The 23,644-nt window shown below is 36.8% G+C and overlaps 1 protein-coding gene across 1 annotated transcript in view; it reads left to right on the forward strand.

Moving 5' to 3' along the window:
* C14H18orf63 (chromosome 14 C18orf63 homolog) overlaps positions 1-21,002 on the forward strand; it is a 34,667-nt gene extending 13,665 nt beyond the window's left edge. The window contains exons 8-14 of the mRNA XM_027575210.2: positions 4,265-4,374; positions 5,421-5,517; positions 5,619-5,704; positions 7,151-7,334; positions 15,661-16,680; positions 16,858-16,944; positions 18,064-21,002. Coding sequence (XP_027431011.1) covers positions 4,265-4,374; positions 5,421-5,517; positions 5,619-5,704; positions 7,151-7,334; positions 15,661-16,680; positions 16,858-16,911 — 1,551 coding nt within the window. The 3' untranslated portion in view covers positions 16,912-16,944; positions 18,064-21,002. The remainder of the gene's footprint in view (positions 1-4,264; positions 4,375-5,420; positions 5,518-5,618; positions 5,705-7,150; positions 7,335-15,660; positions 16,681-16,857; positions 16,945-18,063) is intronic.
* Positions 21,003-23,644: the final 2,642 nt, after the last annotated feature.

Below are 23,644 nucleotides of genomic sequence, written 5' to 3' on the forward strand. Positions count from 1 at the left end.
TTCTATTCTGCACCATGCTCACATACTTAGGTGTATGTTTAGAATTATACTCATTTTTATATCCCCAATTTACTTTATAATAAGCTTCTTAAGGACTAATACCATGTCTTACTGCCCTTTGAATTTTCTGCAGATGAGACTTGTGCTTTATATATCTGAGTTTTGAATCAGTTAGAGATTGACAAAGAAGAGTAAGACATATAGAGATCAGAATACCGTCTTCATTACTAGGATGAGAATATAACTTATGGTCCCAAATGGATACTTTTGAGAGTGAAAGGGACAGTAACCTAAGGGGATACTGGCCCAACATATATGAACTGGGGTGTGATAAAAATAAAATCAGATCAATTAAAATTGTATTTATTGAATTTATTGTACATAAAAGAATAGTTTGTGAACCAAGAGTCTTCAAACTAACAGTGTAATGAAACTCAGAAGGGTGTTGTTGCAGGACAGTTTATATAATGAAAATGTAGAAGCTATTTTATCTTTATAATGATTGGTTATAGTAATGGGGTTTTCCAGATGACAGGGAATTAGTTAAAACTGATTGTCTTACTCTGTTTTGGAAAACAATTTAAGTTTTATTTATGATTTTAAGAGGCATTTACAAGAAATAATTGAAGTTAAATTTCAGTTGTGTTATAGAATGAGCTGGATTAGGTTTTACTTATGTGCTTAACTGGTTTTGTCTGCTTAAGGGATTTTCAAGTTTGGTTTTCATTTTATTTATTTTAACAGATATATGGTCACACTGTTTATTATGGGAAAAAAGAAACAGTTGTTAGAGAATGTGTCCTATCTGAACCCTCGAATTAGGTAGCTTCCCCGCCTACTTGTGGGAGTAATGGAAACCCACAGGCTCCCTTGAGAGATCAGGAACCGTTCCCCACATGACAGAATGCAGTACCCACCTTCTGCCAGCAAGCCAGTTCCCAAAAGGAAGAAGGAATTGTCCCAGTTTTATCAGCCAGATAAGTCACCTGATCTGCCCTCGGGAGGAATGAGTGGAAGGGCAGAGAGACATCAGGAGTATGTGTTAGAGCTTTCTCTAACATGGAAGCAAACACCAAAAGTGGAGAAGATGTACTCCTATCTTCTACTCAACATTATATACTCAGTAGACACTTACTCTATTCATTTAAATTGATTTCCTAAATTATAATCGATAATCAGCTCCTCCAAATCTCACTTTACCTAAATTTTTGATATGGCATTTTTCATGTTCTCACTGTTATAAAAATTAGTTTCATACATGTCTATGTTCCTATTAAGTTGTGATCTCTTTGAGAGTCTAGTTTTTCCCTTATTTATCTTTGTTCCCCAAATAGACTAAAAGATAATTGCATTGAATTTTCCTTTTATCAAAATGTAGTATTGGTTATAGGTCTGGTGAGGGGAATAAAAGTGAGGAGGAAGATGTTTACCCCTTCTCTCCTTTCCAGTTTATCTTCTACATTTTCATTCCCCATAAGTAAGCTGGGACAGAGGTTAAGTAACTTGCTCTAGGTCATAAAGGTAGTAAGAAAGTGATTTAGGATTTAAAAGTTTTTCTTTTGACTCTGTCCTTTCTGCTACACTGCATTATACTTCCTTCACCTAGCCTTAGGTTTCTTGACTCAAATTTGTACGTCCCATAGAGCCTGACAGGAGTAGGTATTTATTATGTACTGAAAAAAATAACAGTGTTTGATAATATAGTACCAAACTAAGCATCATAAGAACGACATGACTTTAGGAGTTCAGAAAAAAAAAAGGAGATGTTTGAGAGAATTCATATTTGAAACCTTGGAACTGTGACATTATTTTCTACCCTTTCCTTCTTGAAATCATATCCTTTTTTGGTTTCTCTGAAACTGCTTTATCCCGAATTTCCTACCACTCATTCGTGGTTCTTCCTCTCTTACTGCACCTTAAATGTTGCTGTTCCCTAGGGTTCCATTTTCAGCCCACCTTCCCTTTCCTTAGCAGGTTCAACTCTTCCAGTGGTAAGCCTATACACTTACTTCCCAAATATTCTTGTATAATTGCAATTTGTCCTTTCTCAGATATTTTCACATGAATGTACTGATGATGCTCAGTCTCGGTTATGCCTGAAACTGAATTATTTGTCACCCTCACTAGCCCCGACTCTGTTCTTCCTGTATTTGCTCTTGGTTACTGGCATCAATAGCCAATAAGTTAACCAGCTACAGATTGCAGAGTTATCCTTGGGTCTCAGTCCCTACATCTAATCAGCCTTTAAGAGCCTACCTTGGTCTCTGAAATCCCTTCCTCTCTCTCCATTTCTGCTGCTCTGATTGAACTCTCTTCTTTTGCCTGAACTATTAAAATGGTTTCCATATTGGCCTTCTTTTTTCCAGTCTTTCCCCTTATTTATTCTCTAATTCTTCTTCAAAGTATCAACAGAGTTCTCATTCTAAAACAGATGGCCCCAACCTAAATATCTCTAGTATCTCAACATTGCCTAGAGCAAATAAAGTCCAAATTCTTTAGCTTGGCATTATAAAGAAGAAGGTATATTTACTGAGTACCTTGTTAGTGCAGGTCTGTTCAGGAAAGGACACATTATAAATATTTGTTAAGTAAATACATGTAAGAGGTTAACTTTCTCTTGGGGCATATGGTGAACACTTGGGTAGTTAGCCAGTCTTCAAAAAAATCTATGTTGAGAAAAACCAATATAGACATTAAGTGCTGGTACCATGGAGATCTCTGCAGCAATTTGCTTGAATCTCTGAATAGTGTTGAAAATAGCCAGAAGGATATAAACTCAAGCTATATAAGTGAGTGTATATGAGAACCCATAAATTGAATATTTGGACATGATACCTACCCTCTCTGAATTCAATTTTAGGTTCTGTTTTCCCTCAAATAATCTATTTATTCACCTGCAGTCAGTCTTTCCTGACATTCACAGCCATCCCAGCACTGACTACGCTTTTGTTTTTTTTTAGATTTTATTTATTTATTTGACAGAGAGAGAGCACGCACACACAAGCAGAGGGAGCAGCAGAGGGAGAGGGAGAAGCAGGCTCCCCACTGAGCAAAGAGCCCAACGTGGGGCTGGATCCCAAGACCGGAGTCAAAGGCAGATGCTTAACCGGCTGAACCACCCAGGCGCCCCATGACAATCCTTTTCGTAGGTCACAAATTAGACAACTTAGCTCCTAAGTACAGTATATCACCGGGCAAATTTTCTCCAGTGCACAGGACAATATGAATCCTTATTCATTCTTACTGTCTTTGCTTTCTTACCTCACAACATAACCAGCAGTTCTTATCTTCCTATTTCTGCATTCATGTTTTTCTGCTCTGCCCTGCTCCCTAATTTCCATTAGTCTTAATAAATGCTATTAGAATTCAGGGAGGGATCAGTCACTGAACGTAGAGGAGATGGGTCTAGCTCTAGGCCTGTAAGGCTCTTACTGGTAGAACTCAGATAAATCAGAGTAAGGGCAGTGCTTTAAGCAAGTGTATTGTTATTTATGACTTGTCTAGGCAATAAAAAACAAAATGGCCAGTTTAGTTGGAGTTTGTTGAAAAACAGTAGTAGAGAATGAAGTTAGAACATTATTTCCCAAAATCTGTATGATGATAGGTTAAAAAGGGGGTGAGGGATTATGAACCATTCTCTCTGATCCTAACGCAGTATCCTCTTAGGAGGACATTAATACTTTACTTATAAAGTCTCTCCTTATCTTTGATTCACTGTATTAAAATGCCCCACAGGGTAAGAAAACCATAAGTAGAAAAGGATTGGTAAACTATCAGCTTAAATACCCTGCAGATAGGGCACCTGATGACCAGAGGAAAAGCATTCCAGGAGATGGAAAAGGGATACAGAAGGAGAGTATTTGCTCTGTGCTCTACCCTTCAAAGACCAAAGAGAGGAACAACTCCGTAACTCATCCTCCATTTAAAAAAAAAAAAAATTAAGACACTATTCTTACAAAATGTAAATACCTTCCTTTAGAAGGAATTCAACTTCCTGTAAGCATAATCAAAAAGTTGAAAACCAGTTGAAATAAGTATGAGAGAGGTTCAGGGTTGGAAAATGAGAGAAAGCATGAAATACTAGATATATTGTACAGAGAGAAATAGGGAGAGCTGAAACATTGATTACATTATGTAAAGTGTTATGTATCTCCAATATAAAGTAAGCCTTTAAAACTACTTTGTAATTGACTATGTATGTGTTTCTTTTTGTTTGACAAATTCTTTTGAGGACTTACACATTAAATCTTATTTCTATTAAAAGCTAAGAGAATTTGGTATTTCTCAGAGTATTATAAAGGATTTTGATACCGACAAGAATGCTGTCATTGAAGGACATTCAATTTTAAGCAACTGGTGCTACGTTTTGCCAAGGTGAGATTTCAATTTGTATCATCTGGGATGGGTCCAAGTTATAGTTAGGTCTCTCTCATTTTGCTTCAGCAACAATGTATACAGAAGTATAAAGGAATTTTTTTAAAGATTGTATTTATTTATTCATGAGAGACAGAGAGAGAGAGAGAGAGTCAGAGGGAGAAGCAGGGTCCCAAGGAGCAGGGAGCCCGATGCGGGACTCGATTCCAGGTCCCTGGGATCATGACCTGAGCCGAAGGCAGACGCTCAACCATCCGAGCCACCCAGGTGCCCTATAAAGGAATTTTTGAAACTGAATTTTTGAAAGCGATTTGTAACTTAAAAAACATCATACAGAAGCCCTCAATTTCCTGTATCAAATTACTAAAACAATTTTATTACACACATATACTTTTGTTAAATATAGTCTTTACAAAAGTAAAATTTCCAGATATCTCATTATGAACCATTATAATAATAATATATAATATATATAATATAATGTAATAATATCAGTAAAACCTTTTAAACTGTGCATATAATTAATGTTTCATTATCATTTGATAGGAACTGTTTTAAGTTTGTACTGTCTTTAGGGGAAAAAATGGCTTGTTATTAATATAAATAGGACTATTGGGATGAAATTTTAACCTTCTTAGGAAAAAGAACTTTAAGTAACAGAATGTGCATGATAATTTAATCATCAAAGCAGAGAGGAGGTAGGTAGAGAACACAGATTTGACTCTGATTCATTTACCTCTTAACAGAATTTTCCTTAAAGTCTAACAGTTACTAGGCATACTTCTGTATGGCCACATTTACTAAACATTATTTTCTGTTTATAACTGGCACATTGTATTAATTCAATTTAGTTTTTCCTAACAATTCTGGTTGTTAAGGTTTAATAAAATGATGTACTTGGAACTAGGAGCAAATGATTAGTTTATTACTTATGTATTGATAGTGGCTAAATCTTTTTGAGTATTCTCTAAATTAAATTATATAATTAAATAAAATTATATCCAAGCACTGGCTCATAATATTTTATCAACTCTTATTTTTCATAGTATGAAAAGGGGACAAATAATAAGTATTCTTCACACCACACCCCCTGACTGTCCTTTTCACTCATATGAAGATTTCCAGATGCACTGGAATGACCTGGTAAGGAATAGAAATGTATATTATGTTAGAAGCTATTCTTATAATTGAACCTAAGTTTAGCTTTCTCTTAAGAGAATTTCAGCTTTGTTCTTAATTTTTAGTATGGCTATAAACTTCCAGAAGATTGTGGAAATACTAAAATATACTGCAGCATCTACTTTAAAATGATAAGAGGAAAGATCTTCACATATCCTTTTATACACCACTTATAACAGAAGCCCCTGCCAACCTCATGATCCAGTCTTACTCCTGGCTCTGATGTTGTCCTCATTTTCAAACTTCTCTATGTCTAAATGAAACTGCATTCCCCTCTACTTTTTTTCCCCAGCTTGAATGTTTTTTGTTTTCCTTAGAATTTTTCTATTTTTATTTGAGAATGAGCTTAATGATTATTTTTTTCTCTTAAGCACTATTGCAACAATTTAGGCAACAAAAGGAAATTTAGAGTAGATAGAAAAATGTTCACATGATTGCTAGTAGACAGTAAGAAAATCTTAGGATTCTCCTTAGCCAGGGGCTCCCTCCAGTGGTATTTTGGATATTATTGAAAGGGTAAAATTAAAAGAATTAGTCTTTTTACAAAGATTTTTGTCTTTGGAAGATTATTTAATTTTACAGGCAAAATTTAGAGGATCTGACTTTCACTTAATGCACCCCAATGATTTAAGAAAATATCTGTCTTACCATTATTTTAAATAAGTTAATAATATGAGTGTTCCGGTGAAACTTTTCAATTATAATTGGTACTGATTTCTCATTCCTATCTCTGTGTTCTGACCTGCTGGAGTTTCGGATTGGAAGAAGGAAGAGCCATGGTGTTCTCTTTCTCCATTCTACACTTCCTAACCCAAATCTTAATATAAAATTGAGGTTGACAGGGATCAACTACTCCCTTTCATTAGATGCAAAGGCGTTATTCCAAGTCCTCGGAATATTTTTCATCAGAAAAAGTAACTGCTCTTCTAAAAGAATTGCTTTTGGAGCTTGAATACACTCTATATGTGTTGTTTCTTTGTATTGAATTTTTATAGCTTTTGGAGATGAAACCTCTTTATTGTTTACTATCAACACTTATTTTTGTGATCTCTAAAGGTCATAGTGTCTTTCTTATAAATTAGTTTTGGAATATCTTGGTCTGCCAGTCTATACAGAAAGCTCTATAAGAAGGACACAATGAGCAGTCTTGATTTTGAGGGTTAAAAGAGAATGAAGCAAGATCCCTGTGATAAAACACATTTTGCTTTGGAAAATATGAAATAAGCAATATATGAAATAGGATTTATTTATGTGTGCCTTTTTAACAGTTAATATTGTCATACTTTTCTAATTCCATAGAAATTGCTATCCCTTGGGGCACCTGGGTGGTGCAGTCAGTTAAGCGTCCAACTCTTGGTTTCAGCTCAGGTCATGATCTGTGTTGTGAGATCAAGCCCAGAGTCAGGCTTTGCACTCAGCGTGGAGTCTGCTTGAGATTCTCTTTCCCTCTGCTTCTCCCACTCGTGTGTGTGTGTGTGTGTGTGTGTGTGCATATGCATGCGTTCTCTCTCTCTCAAATAAATCTTTAAAAGAAAAAGAAAGAAATTGTTATCTCTTAAGTACAAAAACTCTTCTACTGTTCTTTAACATTGTTCAGATATCCTCTCAGCTGCATCAGAAGTCAGCCCATACAGTTCTTTCCAAGGGTAGATTTGGAAGGTGTGTTGAAAAGTTTCATTTCAGACTTAAAATCTAAACTGCCTCATATCTGTGGCTTTCCCATAAAGATGACAACTAAACCATGCTACTACACACAAGAACTGATGAAACCTCATGTACAGGTAAGAGATTTCATGCCCTACTGAGCTCTCAAAGACATAGCATGTACCTATCTTGGACCTCTTGCTTTCTGTGAGGGACTGTCTAACCCATTGTACTAGAATTCTTTTCTCTCAGTTCAGTGTTTCCTTTAATGTTACTTGTTATTGTACTTGACCATTTATCACCGCCGTTTGTTGTCTTTTTTGTATTTATTGTGGCATTGTAGTAATAGTTGTTTACTGGTCTCTTCTAATTTGGCATGAGCTCCTGGAGGGCAGAGATCATATTCATTTTCTTATGCCAAGTACCTGGTACAAAATAGGTGATCATTAAAAGTTTTTTTCAATGAATAAATGATTTTATAGGGCAGTTTGGGAACATTTGTCTCATACAAATTCAAGTTTACTTTGAACTGCCACTTCATTTGAGTCTGCTTGATCCAAAAAGCCTTTGTGTATAGTTCTAGTTACATAAATTGAATTAATTAAACAACATTTTCCTTATAAGATGATGTGTTAAGTAAAATCTTCCAAAAAAAAGTAGCAGCAATTAAGCAATACTGATGAAGAAAATATGCTGGCCTATCTTCACACTCACTAGAATAAGATTTCTTGTCAACAGACAATAAAATTGGAAGAGAGGTTTTGGAGAAACAAATATAAGGAATTTAATTTAAAATTTTCAACAGTGACCTTTCTTGTAAATGACAACTGTGTGTTTTCATAAAAGGGAAAGACAAAAGTTTGAACAATTTGAGCAGTTTGAATTGTAATATGAATTATATGAATATTTCTGTGTCTGCTTAATCTTTTTTCTTGACTAGGTCCTCTGTTTATTGTAGTTTCCACTGCTCCAATGATTTCAGCTTTCACATGGTGTTGACTTGCTATGGATTATGGCATTTTTTTCAGCTTTTGTTTCTATGCTAATTGTTTCATTCTCTTTTTGATCCTCAACTAAAATTAACCAGAGCCAGGATCTGATAGGCCCCACTCATCTTTTCAGGCCAGGCTATATCATCTGTCACCCAGCTAGTATTTGGATTTGCTATCCTTGAGTCAAGAACACCTCATGTAAATGATATAAAAACATGGCACCCCAGACAGACATCAGGGCCAATAGGCAAGGCCATTTCCTACGAAGAGAATGCGAGGAGTGCCTGGGTGACTCAGTCGGGTAAGCATTCAACTCTTGATTTCAGCTTAGGTCATGATCTCAGAGTTGTGAGATTGAGCCCCACATCAGGCTCGGCATTCATGGAGGAGTCTGCTTGAGATTCTCTCTCCCTCTGCCCCTCCCCCTTGCGCTCTCTCTCTCTCTGGAATAAATGAATCTTTAAAAAAAAAAAGAAAGAAAAAGAATGTGAATGGACAAATTCCAACTGGCATCCTTATGATAATGAATCTTAAAGTTTTGCCCAAACATAACATTCTTAGTAGTTCCTGGCCAAGCCCAAATCTGAGAATTTAGAAGTAAATACATCATTATATAATGCATTTTTATTGGATATATTTATCGAATACTTATTATTTCCAGCCCATGTCTGTTTTAGAAATAGTGAATCTGGACAATATACTTGTGCAAATTTGCTTAACGGTAAAATAACACTTAATTGGAAATTCTGGTCTTTGTATTGCTCCTGACAATAAGAACTTATCCTACTCAGTTTTATTTTTTTTTAAGATTATTTATTTATTTATTTGAGAGAGAGAGAGAGAATGAGAGATAGAGAGCACGAGAGGGAACAGGGTCAGAGGGAGAAGCAGACTCCCTGCTGAGCAGGGAGCCCGATGTGGGACTCGATCCTGGGACTCCAGGATCATGACCTGAGCCGAAGGCAGTCACTTAACCAACTGAGCCATCCAGGCGCCCTATCCTACTCAGTTTTATTGAGTGCTTCTGTGTGCCAGCTTCTTTTATGTGTATTATTTCATCTTAATCATCTTGGAATAAAGAATTGTTTTCCCACTTTTTGCAGAAGAAACTGAAGTTCAGAGCATCCAAGTAATTTAACCAAAGCCACGCAGTTAAATACATTGCAGGATTAGAACTGAAACCCAGAGGAAGATTCTTAGTCATGAAATTGGAAAAAGTTTAGATTGGTGTTTAAGAGCTCTGGTTCTAGGAACCCGTACTATGTGCATAATCTTAGGCAAGTTATTTGATCTCCTTGTGCCTCAGTTTTCTTGTAAAACAGGGCATGGTAGTGGTGGTAATAATAATATTTGTCACAAATTGGGCTCTCTAGGAAGCTGACTCTGGAGTCTAGTGCACATGTTTATTGGGGACTGAATTTGGAACACCTGTGGAAGGTGAGGATGGAAGAAGATGGGGTAAAGGGAGAAGTCATTAGCAAAGCAGGTACCAGGTAGCTTTGGCCAATCTTCCCAGGATCTCTAAGACTAAAACAGCCCATCATGGTGGTTTTGCATTGTCCAAATAGCCAGGCCTTTATAACCCCTCCTCCATCTGTCATTGGATTTGGGCCACCCAGGGATAGGCATGTCCATAGGTGAGGTAGGTTTCTGGAACTAGGGCATCCCTGCAAGGGCCAGCTCCCAGCAGTGGGGGCAGCAGCCCTTTTGTGAAGGGGATCTGAGCAGCATGTCACTGTGTCCTTCACAGTACTTCACAGGGTGTTTTGTTTTTTGTTTTAGGATTAGATAATGCCCAGAAGAGTTCCTAGTACTTAGCTCATAGTAAATGTTAGTTCCTATTATTGCTACACCACATGTTAGCTCTAAGATTCATGCAGCCTAAAAAGCGTAAGTTTAAGAAATGAAAAACAGGGCGCCTGGGTGGCTCAGTCGTTAAGCATCTGCCTTCGGCTCAGGTCATGATCCCAGAGTCCTGGGATCCAGTCCCACATCGGGCTCCCTGCTCAGCAGGAAGCCTGCTTCTCCCTCTCCCACTCTTCCTGCTTGTGTTCCCTCTCTCTCTGTGTCAAATAAATAAATAAAATCTTTAAAAAAACAAAAAATAAAAAAATAAAAAGTGAAAAACAAATTGATCAGACTATTTAATAAAACTCAACTGACTTTTAAAAAAATTAAATTAGCAAGAGTGCTTAACCAAACTAGTTTTCTTTTTTATTTGATGGAAGTTCTCAAAGATAAATAAATTAGTATAATAAACTCTCCTATGCCTGTCATCTAGCTCTTCTTTGATGTAGTTTTTGGGTGGGGAGTAAACTGGAGTATTTTAAAAGAAACCCAAGATATGATGTTCTTTCATCTGTAAAGACTTCAGTATGCATCTCTGACAGGAACTTTTAAAAATTATTTACAATAATTCCTTAATATCATCTAATACCAGTCCATATTCCAATTCCCTGTTTATCTCAAAGATTTAGGGGGCTTTGTTTAAATCGTAATCCAAGCAAGGTCCACATATTTTCATTTGGTGGTTATATCTTTTAGGTCTCTTTTATTCTATAACATTCCAAACCCCCTTCCCTTTTTTATTTATGTCAGTTATTTGCTGGATAAACGACCATTTTCCCTGGAGAACGTTCCATATTCTGGATCTGACTGTTGCTTTCTTGTGCCATGTCATTTGCAGTTAACATATTCTAAACCTCCTATTTCCTACAAGCCTGTGGTTAGATCTAAGCTTAACTGAATTCTGGTTCAACTTCAGTCAAGAAACACTCAGGTGGTACAATACACAGAACCAGATTTTAATAGATAAAACACATTTGATCAGTCATTTTGGTCAATCCTCAAGTTTCATTTAATCATTACCTTAATTCTAGGACTCCATTAAATGACATCCATTCATCTAAATATATGCTAAGGCTTTTGGTTTTCTTCTACAGTTTATGTTAATGTGCCAAGTTATGTTAAGATGTTTGTAAAGTTCTAGAAATTAAAAGTCAACTTAGCCACATTTGCCAGTGACACCTGGCAGAATAATGGTAATAATGTAGTAAAATATAAGATTTTTGTTGAGTTATGACTTCATAAAGCTTTGGTTTGTTGACCATTTAAGTATTTTAGTTCCATGAATTATTTATCATCTCATCTGCTGTTTACATTCTCCTTTTTGTAGTCTTTTTATAAATTTTGAATATAAACCTAGAGGTTTCACCCTTTGGGCTATTTACTCTATTTTAGAAGTTGAAAGAATGAGTAAATAATACATCGACAGGCTATGGGGCAAAACAAGCCCTTGGAAGTTATTCTCATCAGATGTATGTTTCTGAGACAGATGAAGATGAAACAGGGTGTGAATATAAACATATTTCAGACACATATTCTACATAAGTTTTATGTCAGAATGCAAGTAATTCTACTCTCATCTAAATCTACCTAGAATGAGTTTTTCTTTTGGAATCTCAAGTAGTAGATATGTTGTTTAAAAGTTACTACAGTTTATAAAATGCAGGAGTCAAAAAAATGGCTTAGTTCTTGAATCCTTTTTTCATCAAATGGAAAAAAATCTATCTAAATATTTTAAGATGACTTAGTCACTTCTGATAAAACATCTCTTTGAGGTAGAATTTCATTCAAATTTAAGAATTGTTCTTCTCCCCTTGATAGCATCTATGTGCAGGAAAAGGCTGTGTGTGGTGAGGGCATCTGGTGTATTTACCTAAAATGATCCAGGAGAATGAATGCCTTAAGCTGTTTCTGGACACCTACAAAGATGGTGAGCTGGATACATGGATGCTGTTAACTCAGCAACTGAAAAACCAAAGACATTAGTAATTGAACTTTTCAGCAGAAACTGCAGAAGTGTGGCTTTACCTTATTTCTTCCTTCCAAATAATGTATGAGTTTGTCTGATTAGTTGATCCTAAATTGCACCTGAACCCTAACTGCAAAGGAAAAAAATGTCCATTTTAGATTTCCAGGCACCAGTTTAGGAAGGAACACTAGATGGAGGGAAGAATGGATGTTGAACTTCAGTCCACCAATATCCATCACACAGTCACAGCTGGGTAATGCAGGGGAGAGAGGGCATTCGTTTCTTGACCTGGATTGGTCTGATGTTGGTGGTATCTTGACAAAGATGACGTATAAGGTTTTCTTCTAAGCCCCCTTGTTCAGAGAGTCCTCAGAAGAACAGCTGCATCCCCTCTTCATTGTCTTCAGAAGTATATGTCAAACCCTGTTTTGGGTTGAATTGTGTCCTCCTTGCCCCTTACTCATGTGTTGAAGCCCTAACTCCTAGTATCTCAGGATTTGACCTTGTTTGAAATAGGATCATTGCATATGTAATTAGTTAAGATCAGGTCATACTGGAATAGAGTGGGCCTCTAATCCAAGACGACTGGTATTGTTTATATAAAGGGGAAATTTGGAGACAGACACACGTGCAGGGATACCATCATGTGAATATGAAGATGACCATCTATCTACAAGCCAAGAGGAGAGGCTTAAAACAGATATTTTCTTCATGGCCGCAATCCTAACAACACTTTGATTTTGGACTTTCGGCCTCCAGAACTTTGAGGCAATACATTTCTGTTGCTTAAGCCCCTCAATTATGATACTTGTTAAAATAGCCCTATCAAACTAATACAAACCCGTTTTTGATGAATGCTTTTTCATTCAGGTTAGCGAATCTCCAGGGGTTATAAGCCAGCTCTTATTCTTAGTCAACCTCTGTATCCCTTCATTCAGGGTCATGAAACCTGGCTGGGTCTTCTGTGCCCTCTGAAAACTATGGGGAAGTAAAGTAAGGTGACTTCTTGCTTTACTGTCATGGATAAGCCTCCAACTTGAGAAGTGAGCCCTCCTCATCTGTTTTCAGCATCAACTCAAACCTCACCCAAGATTTTTCTTGGAGTCTTCCCACTTCTCCCAAGAATAGCCAGGGTGGGAGAAAGAATATTGTTCTCTATGGTGACTTTGTATTATGTCAACTTAAGTATGCCAGAAGTATATTTTTCTGAATTCCTTTCTCTACACAGTTCAGGCTTAGGGTGGCACGTGACTGGAGAGGTGGAAGTGAAGCAAGAACCATGTTTACACTTGGAAAGTCTATGTGAAGCCTGAAAGACAACTCAGACCTCTGGGGATGTGCTATGGCACCTTGTTAGTTGGTGTGGAATAGGAATTAGGCCGTGGTTCCTTCATCTCCCACTATATCTCTTCTTTAAGTCTCTCTAAATACTGCATCAGGTTTTTGTGCAGCTTCATTGCATAGTGCACCAGCCCTTCAGTAGGCCACCTGTATTGTGACATTGGAGGCTTGAGGGTGGTAAGAGATGACGTGGGTTCTGGTTCGAGCCAGCATGCTTTCTGACATGTACTCCCATTTTTCAAGATGGCCACAAGATTGTCCATCCACATGCCCTTATGACCAGTGACAACACTCATGCTGTTGCGAGGTAGGGGTCTTTGTTCCCTCCTCCTGTGTTTGGGCAAGACTGTGACAGAGGTGATGCTGCATCACTTCCAAGACTAGGTTAGGTGGAAGTTGTCTGCTCTGGGATCCCAGACCACATGAGGGGGCTGCCTGAAGTTAGTCCAGGTTACAGCCAGCATCTAGCATCACACATGAGTGAGGAAGTGACACCAGCCCCAGGATCATCTCACTGCAGCCCCACGAGAGACTCTGAACTAAACCAAATCAGCTCCCAGAATCGTGAGAGAGAAGAGCTAATTATTGTTTTGAACCACTAAGTTTTATTGTGACTTACTCTGCTTAATAACTGGATCTCTCACTTTTCCTTTGCCTATTTACAACTCTTATCTCCGAAAACTCTCTCCAGCTCTCCTCTCAACTCCATTCAACAACTGAACCTCCAGTAGTGGAGAGAGGCAAACCAGTTCTGGTTTGCACATTATTCCTAGCAATTTTTAAAATTTTATTTCAAGTTGTGACTCTGTTTTTGATGCCAGAGGATGAGAAAAGAACTCCCCATCCCATGTTTCAGATTATTGTCACATGTCACTTTTATGGACTCTAGGACTCAATAGATATGTATTTTAAAAGACTATAAACACTTCCCATCAATAGGTGAATGGATCAACAAAATATGGGATTTCTATATAGTGTAATATTATTCAGGCATAGAAAGAAAGGAAATTTTGACCCCTGCTACAACATGGATGAACCTTGAAAACATGCTGAGTGAAATAAGCCAGACACAAAAAGACAAATATTGTATAATTCCACTTATACAGGATACCTAGTGAGGGCAAATTCATAGACCTAGAGAGTAGCATAGAGGTTCCCGGGGGCTGCAAGGAGAGAAAAATGGAATTGTTGTTGAAGACTACTGAGTTTCTGTTTGGAATGAAGAAAAGGTGGTGGAAATGATCATGGTGATGGTTATACAACAGGAGTGCAGTAAGGAATGTACTCAATGTCACTGAACTGTATACTGAAAAATGGTCAAAATGGTAACTTTATGTTTTATCTATATTACCACAATTTTTAAAAAAAGACTAAACACTTGGCTGTCTTTGAGCTGTCTGACTTTTTGTCAGTCTGACAGATTCTTGTTGAATTGCTACCAGGCACCAGCACTCTTTTAGGCAACGAGAATACAAGATGATCAAGACACAAACAGCCAATGTCCTATAGTCAAAATCCTACTTATTCTTAAAGGCCTGCTATAGATGCAACCACCTCTTCCATTCATTTAATTTCTTAGAACAAGAATTTTGTAGTAACTGTGAATGATTTAAGAATCTGAAATATAGGGGCACCTGGGTGGCTCAGTAGATTGAGCATACAACTCTTGGTTTCAGCTCAGGTCATGGTCTTAGGGTCGTGAGATAGAGCCCTACCTTGGGCAGCAGAGAGTATGCTTGGAAGCCTCTCCTTCTCCCTCTGCCCCTGCCCCTTCTTGTGCACTAGTGAGCTTTCTCTGAAATAAATCTTTTTTTAAAAATGTCAAGTATATGAGAATAAATACATCATGGTTCCTACCCTCAAAGAATCTAGTATCTACATAAGGTGATGGAACATGCATGCTGAAAGATAAGAACACCACCTTTTACTACTATTTTTTTGGTGACAAATACTGATAGCATATTCTTAGGAAGTTGAGGGGAAGAATGTAAAGAAGAGGGAAAGACATTCTGAACGAGAGCAGCACGGACCTATTTGGAGGACGATGGGTAGCTAATTGTAGTTTTCATAGTTGATTTATATAGAATGTAGAACATGTCTTCATCTAAAATATCTTGAAAGGTTGGTATCTTAAAAAGGATGCAAACCATAGAAGCGTACTTGTTTCCTCAAGAAAGCTCATTGGTTTTATTTGTTTTTTTTTTTTCTGTTTTATAGTAGTGTTACTTTATACTCTTATTTTGATATTTTATGTTATTTCTTTTCCATTAAGAACATTTTTACATTTTAAAAATTTCTTAATCTCTATCCTTTCAGGAAAACAAAGTCAAGGCACCTAATCTGACCACTAAACAAATGTTCAAGTTCCCTCTGACTCAGGCGTCTTTCACACGACCTGCTCTGGCTGAGCGTCTTCTACCGTGTTCAGTAGTCATGGACCACAAGGTGGAGCATTCAGGCAGCCATCTGAAGAAGCCCTGGGTGTCCTCAACTCTGCACCTCCAGCAAGAAGCTGTCCAGAACAGAAAGAAATCCGTGTCTGACAAGGCACCCCAAGTACATTTGGAAGTACCAGAGCCCAACAGAGAAAAGATTCAAGTTCAAAGCACAAATTTTAGTTCCCAGAATAATATTGCTCCTCAATTCATACCAGTTTTCAAAAATCAGTCATTACAAATGAACAAAAATATCTTAGAACCTGGCAACCTGAAAAGAAAACAGCATGTTGTTACAGAATCTAAATTGTTTTCACTTAAAACTAGCATGATGCAAAATGACAAACTGAATTTAGATCCAGCTATGAGAAAAAGACTTAATCATAACATTCAGATGAATGCTAGAAATTTAAATCGGAAGACTTCTAGACTACAAGAAAAAAACACTGGGTCCTGTGAAAATATGATAAAATATCCCCCTTCTAATGGAGAATCATCAACTGTGAGTTTAAATGAAAGTAAACACCTGTTTAATAGTTTAGCATTTCAGATGTCAAATAACAGTTTAGGTGTAACAAACAGTGCTGTTGACTTCCAAGTGAATGAAAAAGAACATTTAACAAGCAAATATATAACACAAATTTTAGGAAAAGGCCACAAGTCACTAAAAATAAAAAAACAACCGCACATTTTTGAATCAGACACAGAAACGGAAGATCCCCAACTACTACAGCAACAATCAATAAATCAAACTATGAAAGTTGATATAAATGACCACAAATTGGTAAGCAAAACAGCCCACAGGTCTAAAAGAAAATTGTGTCAGGAATCTTCAAAAACTTCAAAGAGACCTCATTCCAATACTATCCATTATGGACAGTCCAGTTTCTCTAGGAACAAGGTAAAAAAATCTGGGGTATTTATCATATGGTAGGCCTTTCAAACCCCTAAATAAAGATTTAAATGATTTTCCCCAGATCATCTAGAAACATAAAGAGAAACAGAGTATCTACCCTAACACAACTGCAAGTATATACAGCTAATTTTAACCAAGTGTGATTCTTTAATCTGATTACAGGTACATGATGTGGCCAAATCAAAAGCTCAGAAATCTCTCATCCCTAAAGCTTAGAACATGGATGTGAAGGAAGGAAATGTCCACCAGGTAACTTAGGTGATATATTTTGATTTATTTTTTGTTACATTATCTGAATTGGTATTGCCATGTATAGGGATCCCCAACCTCTTGGTAAGAAGGAGCTGCTTTTAAATTCCCTGAAGCCTTATAATCAGCAAGGAAATAGGAAATATTGGGAACAATGCAGCCCTTGAATAAGGACTGTACACAGAATCTGTTGCGTATAGTAAAGGCCCCCACAGAGGGATGAGATGGAGAAAGGTCCCACAGCTGGCTGTCTCCCACACTGCTCTGTGGTCTTTGCAGACTAAAAAGAGGGCATAACGGTAACAGACCGCCTAAAGATATAAGATTCCGCAACCACTAGAACGTGTACCTTTGGGACTTTTACCCAAGATAATTAACCTTATATGATGTTTCAAAGGTTAATCAAGTTAAAATTTACTCCACAAAATTGCAGTGCCCGCTAAAGTGTAACTTGAGATTTAGCTGATAATGCTGAATCCAAGGCACTGAATTCACAAACCATGCGTTTGGAAATTGCATTTTATTCCATTCTGCCATCTGTTTTATTCTGAGAACAAACATTTTACTAAAATATCCACAAATACTTTTTTTTGCATAGAATTACTGGAATATTTTCAAATTCCTGTGAACTAGAAAACATTTTCTTCTTTTCTCTTATGAATGCTGTTTCTTCCTGATAGAATTTCAGCCTGATTTCAATTAACCAAAAGGTACTTAATTCTGTTCCTATTTTTTAAAATTATCTTGTATTTCATGTAGTTTTTGACTTACATTTTAATGCACTCAGTAGGTGGTTAAGGAAAAAAGTGTGTGCTAGAATGCCTTAAAATTTTTCATTTTCATTTTTAAAAATCTATTCCAGATTTCATAATTTTTTAGAAGTATAACACTTTCCCACTTTGAATTACTTAAGATCTAAGATAATTTTTAAATTAAAAAAATCATTCCATCACCTAGAAAGAATAGCATAATGAGAAAAATTACGGCTATCTTTATTGAAAATAATTTCTGCGAAATGTAAAGTTAGTATATACCCCTGTAAAAAATTTGAGTAATTACAAAACAGTTATGAGAAAAGTAAAAAAACAAAAACAAAATACCTGTAATTCCTCTTTGCAGAGATAACCACTCTGAATATGGATGGACATTCACACACTCCTATGAGCATGGAACCAGGCTCCATACACTGCTGGGGAACTTCCTTTATCACTTCACAATTGTTATTTTCATGGGTGCATAGTATTTATTCCATGGCTTGTGAGTATATTATATTAACTGTCACTACTGATTGACACTTAAGTTTTGTTCCCAACTTTTCACTGTGGCAACAATATTTTACAAATGGTTTTGAACAGATATTTTTAAAATATCCAAGTGTATAGTAGTTTTGTTAGTTGAAAATACCTTTATTTTGCCCTGTTTTTATGGAGATTTCTTTGAATATATTATTTTAATTATTGAATATTTCAAGCTTTACAACCTATAGACAATAGTGTAAAGATCCTCTAAGTAGCCATCACCCAGCTTTAACAATTAATATTTTACCACTCTATTTCACTTATTTCTCACAGATCCATTTTTTTACTACACTATTTAAGACAAATTCAGTACATCAGACAGTTCACCCATAAACACTTTACTATAGCTCTCTACCAGACGAGGGATGGCGTATTTAAAGAAAAAAAGAATATGTGTATGTATATATTACATTTTTGGCCTATCTACAGTATCTTTACTAACTCACTAAATTTTACTTTAACATGTAAACTGACAGAAAGCCCTCAGTAAACATAAAACCTATTTTACAGAACAGCTAGAGCCTTCAGTCATACAACCAAAATAATGGCGTGAAGATTTATTTATTCAGCATACGTATGTGCTCTGCGCCAGGCAGTGGACCAAGCACTGTGCTAGTGAAATAACAAAACTGCCATTGGCTATGTAGTCTAGCCTCTAGCCAACCCATTCTGGGTTCCTAGCAAAGATGGAGAAGTGCATGTGCAGTGAAGCAAATGCAACGATGACGTTTTGGTCTATATTACAAATAAATTATTGAGCTTATAAAAGGGAGAAACAGAAATAGAGTTTCTCACCTAATTAGTATTATTCTGGCTTTCAAACATTTTAGATGTTTAATTTGCAAAATGTGATATAATTGTTGTGTAAGATATTTAAAAGAAATACAAAATCCTCATTAATATTCTACTGAAATAATTCTTCATTAAATTTTTAAAAACCCAGCAGAGAGCTGAGTGTAAGTTGAACCTTGATTTTTTTTAATGTGATTCACTGTTTTTGCTACTTCACTAAATCATTGCAATTAAAGGCAAAAGTGAATACAAACTCTGCTTCAAAACTGTAAATACAATTCTTGCTCTTGAAGTTGTACCTGGTTGATTAATTTACTGTGTTTCCTTTTTCCCAGAGTATTTCTATTTTGAAACATTGTGTCATTTTCAGAGGGAAACACAGCTGGTTTAAAGCCCATTTTGAGTGGGTCTTGTGCATTCTAAAACTGGTATGATAGATAACTAGTAGACTGCGATAAAAAAAATGGCATGTCATTGTGTTTGTGAGGCTGTGGTGACAATATTTGTTAATGAAAATACTATGAATATTTTCATTAACATATTCTGTGAATATAGGATATATATTTGGTCACTCAATCATTACAACATGTACTTCCTTGAAACCAGTCTTTCCCTCTGCTCCATGCATTCCTAGCTGCCTTCCTGCTACTGTCCTCATGCTTTAGGTAATAAAAGACTTACTTTATTATAAGACTATGCAAAATAATTAAAAAGATAAATCCACTGCTTAGTGTGTAGTATCTTCCACCTCTTTATATAAATAACCTTGCTAGCTCCTCCTCTACTCCATTGTGTCTAAAGCTAATTTATAGGATAGTATTTCATTTAGATAAATGTTAATCTACATGGCAAAGCCTGTTTATGTTAGGATCAGTCTATTTTCTGGTGTAAAGTAGGTTTCTTTTTCTACTTACAATATTTATCTTAATGAAAACTTAACACACAAAATATATGTAACGTGTATATTTGATATATATGTACATATACGTATGTACATATTATATATATGTGTATATATATGATTTACTATAGAGATACATGAACAGATTGATTATTTACTATTTCATATTCAGAGAAGAGGTTCCAGGCCAAATTGCTGTGCTCAGACTCACTGAAAAAATTAATGAAAATTTTGGTTCATTTTAAAGATTATTAATTTTGAAAGCCAGGATAATTCCAAATCTAATAGGGAAAACTAAATTGCACTTCCTTGTTTAAGTTTTTGTTGATTTATATGCATTGTGGACACCACCCCACCCTGCCCTCAAATCATTCTTCATATTCCAATTGTATGTTAGTTTTAGAACCATTACAGTTTTAAACCATAAATAATTTTATGTTTGCCTATATGCAGAACCTTAAAATATTAGCCATTTCATTTAAAAACCTATGGCAATATGCCAGAATTTATGTTAAGAATCATCTTTATAGAAATGTAAACATGTTTTTCATGTGCTATTTGTATTTTCAATTTCACAGTATTTTTTGCTTACTATATTTGAATTTTTCTATTTATTTTTTTTATATATTACTAAAATTATATTACACATTATATATTATTTTCTTTGTATTTGTTGCTTACCATATCAAATAGGTAAAATATATGGGTTTGTCAATGATTATTAACCAGTTCACTAGCCAGTTTTTGCTCTCTTTTTCAAATTGCACATCCCATCTGGTGTTAATGCTGGAATTGACAATATATTGTATTTACTGATACTTAAGAATGGTCGGTATTTATAACTGTTTAAAGATGTCATGGTAATTATTTATTGGTGCTTAAAATGTCCATGTTGTATCCTACATAGTGTCTTATTTTAAATAAGAAAATAAAGGTATTCAGATAGGTGTATTTTCATGTTTTGGAGAGACTACACAGAGGAATAGAAAGGCTTGGATAAATTCCAAACACTTTTACATTTATGGTTCCATTTCTTCACATGCATTTGCTGCTGGAGCCATGTAAACTAGTTAGGTCATCACCACTTCCCAGAACTTCTATTCTCAAAAGTTGCTTCTTCATTTCATTCAGCCGATAGTTATTTAGTATCTATTACATGCCAAGCACTATTGTAGGTGCTTGAGATACATCAGTGAACGCTAACCTTGGGATATATCAGTGAACACTGAGAAAGACAGACGATAAACATGACAAATAAATAATATAATGTATTAGAAAGTGACAAGTATAGGGAAAAGAAAAATAGAGAAAAGTAAGGGAGATGTTTAAGGTAGGCTTCCTTGAGCAAAGACGTGAAGAAGGTGAGCTCTCCAGGCAAAAAGAACAGGCTGTGCATGTTCAAAAGAGGTCAGGGAGCCCAGAGTGGCCAGAATAAAAAGAGCCGGGAGCGGGGACCAGAAGATCAGATCTGATATTGGGCCCGTCAGCCCTGGCGAGGACAGTCACTTCAACACCGAGTGAGACGGGTCTGGGATCAGAGGGGTGACATGGTCTGACATGGGTTTCAACAGACTCATTCTGACTGCTGCACTGAGAACAGACTGAGGCGAGAGGAGAGCAGGAGAGAAGAAGTGGGGTCAGCCCAGAGGCTGTGCAGTCATCCAGGGAAAGATGGAAGTGGTGTGCCACCATGGCGCCTGCAGAAGAGATGAGGAGTGGTCGAGGCTGCGCATGTTGTGAAGGACAGCGTACACTGGAGGATTGGGATTGAGAGAGAGGTGCTGCGGATGACCCCAAGGTGTTCGGCTTGATCGCACCTCACTTGAAATGAAAAGGAGCAGGAATGGCGTTTCCCAGTGTGGAGGCCATTGATGATGAGCAACTCCATGGAGTGATGCAGGCAAAAGCCTGACTGGGTGACGGGAGAGGGGAGCATTGGAAACCCTGAGTGTAGACAGCTCTTTTGAGAAGTGTCGTCAGTGGACTTCTCTGAGTCCTTGTTAATTACCCTTGACAATATTATCCTTTGATTATCCCCTTTTTGAAACCATATTTCCCCCCAGCCTCCATAATCTTACGTCTCTGGACACGAAGTTTCTATTTCTCTTACTGACTGGCACTGAGTGCCCAAGGACTTTGAAGGATGAACAATAGTCACGCCAGACACATTGGGACACAGGAGGAATGGGAGGAAGGGCATTCCGAAGAGAAACCAAATGAGAAAAGGCCTGAAGAGGTACACATGTTTGGGAGTGAATGCTGGTTCTTGTGTGGTTAGCTTGTGCTTCATATGGGGACCAGAATGACTGCAGACCAGGCCACAGTGGTAAAGAAGAGTGTTAGGCTGGGCAATGAAATCATCTGGAAGCTGTTCCAGAAACCTAGTCCAGGCAGCAGAGAAAAGAAAATAGGACAGTACTGACAGACCTACAAGTGGCCATCAGGGAAATGGGCTGGAGAGGTAGGGTCAGAGGTGAAGCTGGATTTTCAATCTTGAACCACTGTAAGAAGAATGCCACCTTCTGAAAATACAGAGAATAGGGGTGTGGTGGGGAAAATATAACAGAAGATGGCTGACTCAGTCCATCGTGAACTGAGTTAGTGGCATTAGCAGAAGATAAAGATAGACCACAGAGACAGACAATAGACCAACAATATTAAAGCTCAGGGAAATGGGGCTTGGGGTATCATTCACATAGGACTACTGAAGATGCGTGTGAGTGTAGGGAGTGAGGAGAAGAACATGAATGACAATTTTGAGGACACAGTATTGGTGTGTAAGGAATGGGGAAAGGGAGAATGTGCAGAGAGGAGCTGTCAGGGTAAGGTCAGAGAGGTGAGCAGTCCCCGAGCCAAGGAAAGGAGAGTGTGGAGATGGCAAGGTCAGCATCAGTGCACTGGCCAGGAGGTGCCCTGAGAGACAGCTTTGGTCTACAGTTCAAAGGGGGGATGGTCAGGTGCACAGGAAGCAAGTGCTGGGGTCCCTGCAGGAAGTCTGGCTGCGGAGGGAGGACCCGCACACCCTGGTTTGAAGGGATGGCAAGATCAAAGGGACATTTGTGAACAAACAAGAGGGTAAAAACACGAACCAGGAACAAATACCTGGTGAGAATGAATCAAATGGGTAGGATTTTTCCATCCTAAGCTTTTCCTCTATAATTTTTTAAAATTCTGGAACCTACTGCCAATATTAACAAAAATTCATAAACAGTTCATCAGCTTATTAGCTTTGGGTTTAAAAGGAATGTTCATGATTGATTTTCTTAATACTGCATGTATCTTTCATTCTGTTTTCTGCCAGAGAAAATTTTCCTAGTTGACACACACACACACAAAATGCATCAATATTTTATTGTCTTCTACAAAGATCATCCTGGCTGTTAACTATATATTCATTATATTATTAAATTTCTGAATTTATTCAAAGAATATTTTGCTATTGACATTTATCCATGAAAGAAATTACATATATGCATAATATTTTTAAATTTTGTTCCACTAGCTTTTTTCCAGAGCATCGATGGGAATTATTTCTAGTTGGTAGCCTGTATTACTATAGAAAAGTAGTAGAAATCTGCAGTTATAATTAAGGAGAAACTTGGCAAAACATAATTGGCTCTGTGGTTTATTATATAGCTACTTATCTTACCACTAAAATAATTTAGGAATAAAATATTTAAATCTCTGAAAAACATGAGTTAAGCTGCCT

The sequence above is a fragment of the Zalophus californianus genome, chromosome 14, assembly GCF_009762305.2.
Source record: "Zalophus californianus isolate mZalCal1 chromosome 14, mZalCal1.pri.v2, whole genome shotgun sequence".
NCBI classification, from domain to species: Eukaryota; Metazoa; Chordata; class Mammalia; order Carnivora; family Otariidae; genus Zalophus; species Zalophus californianus.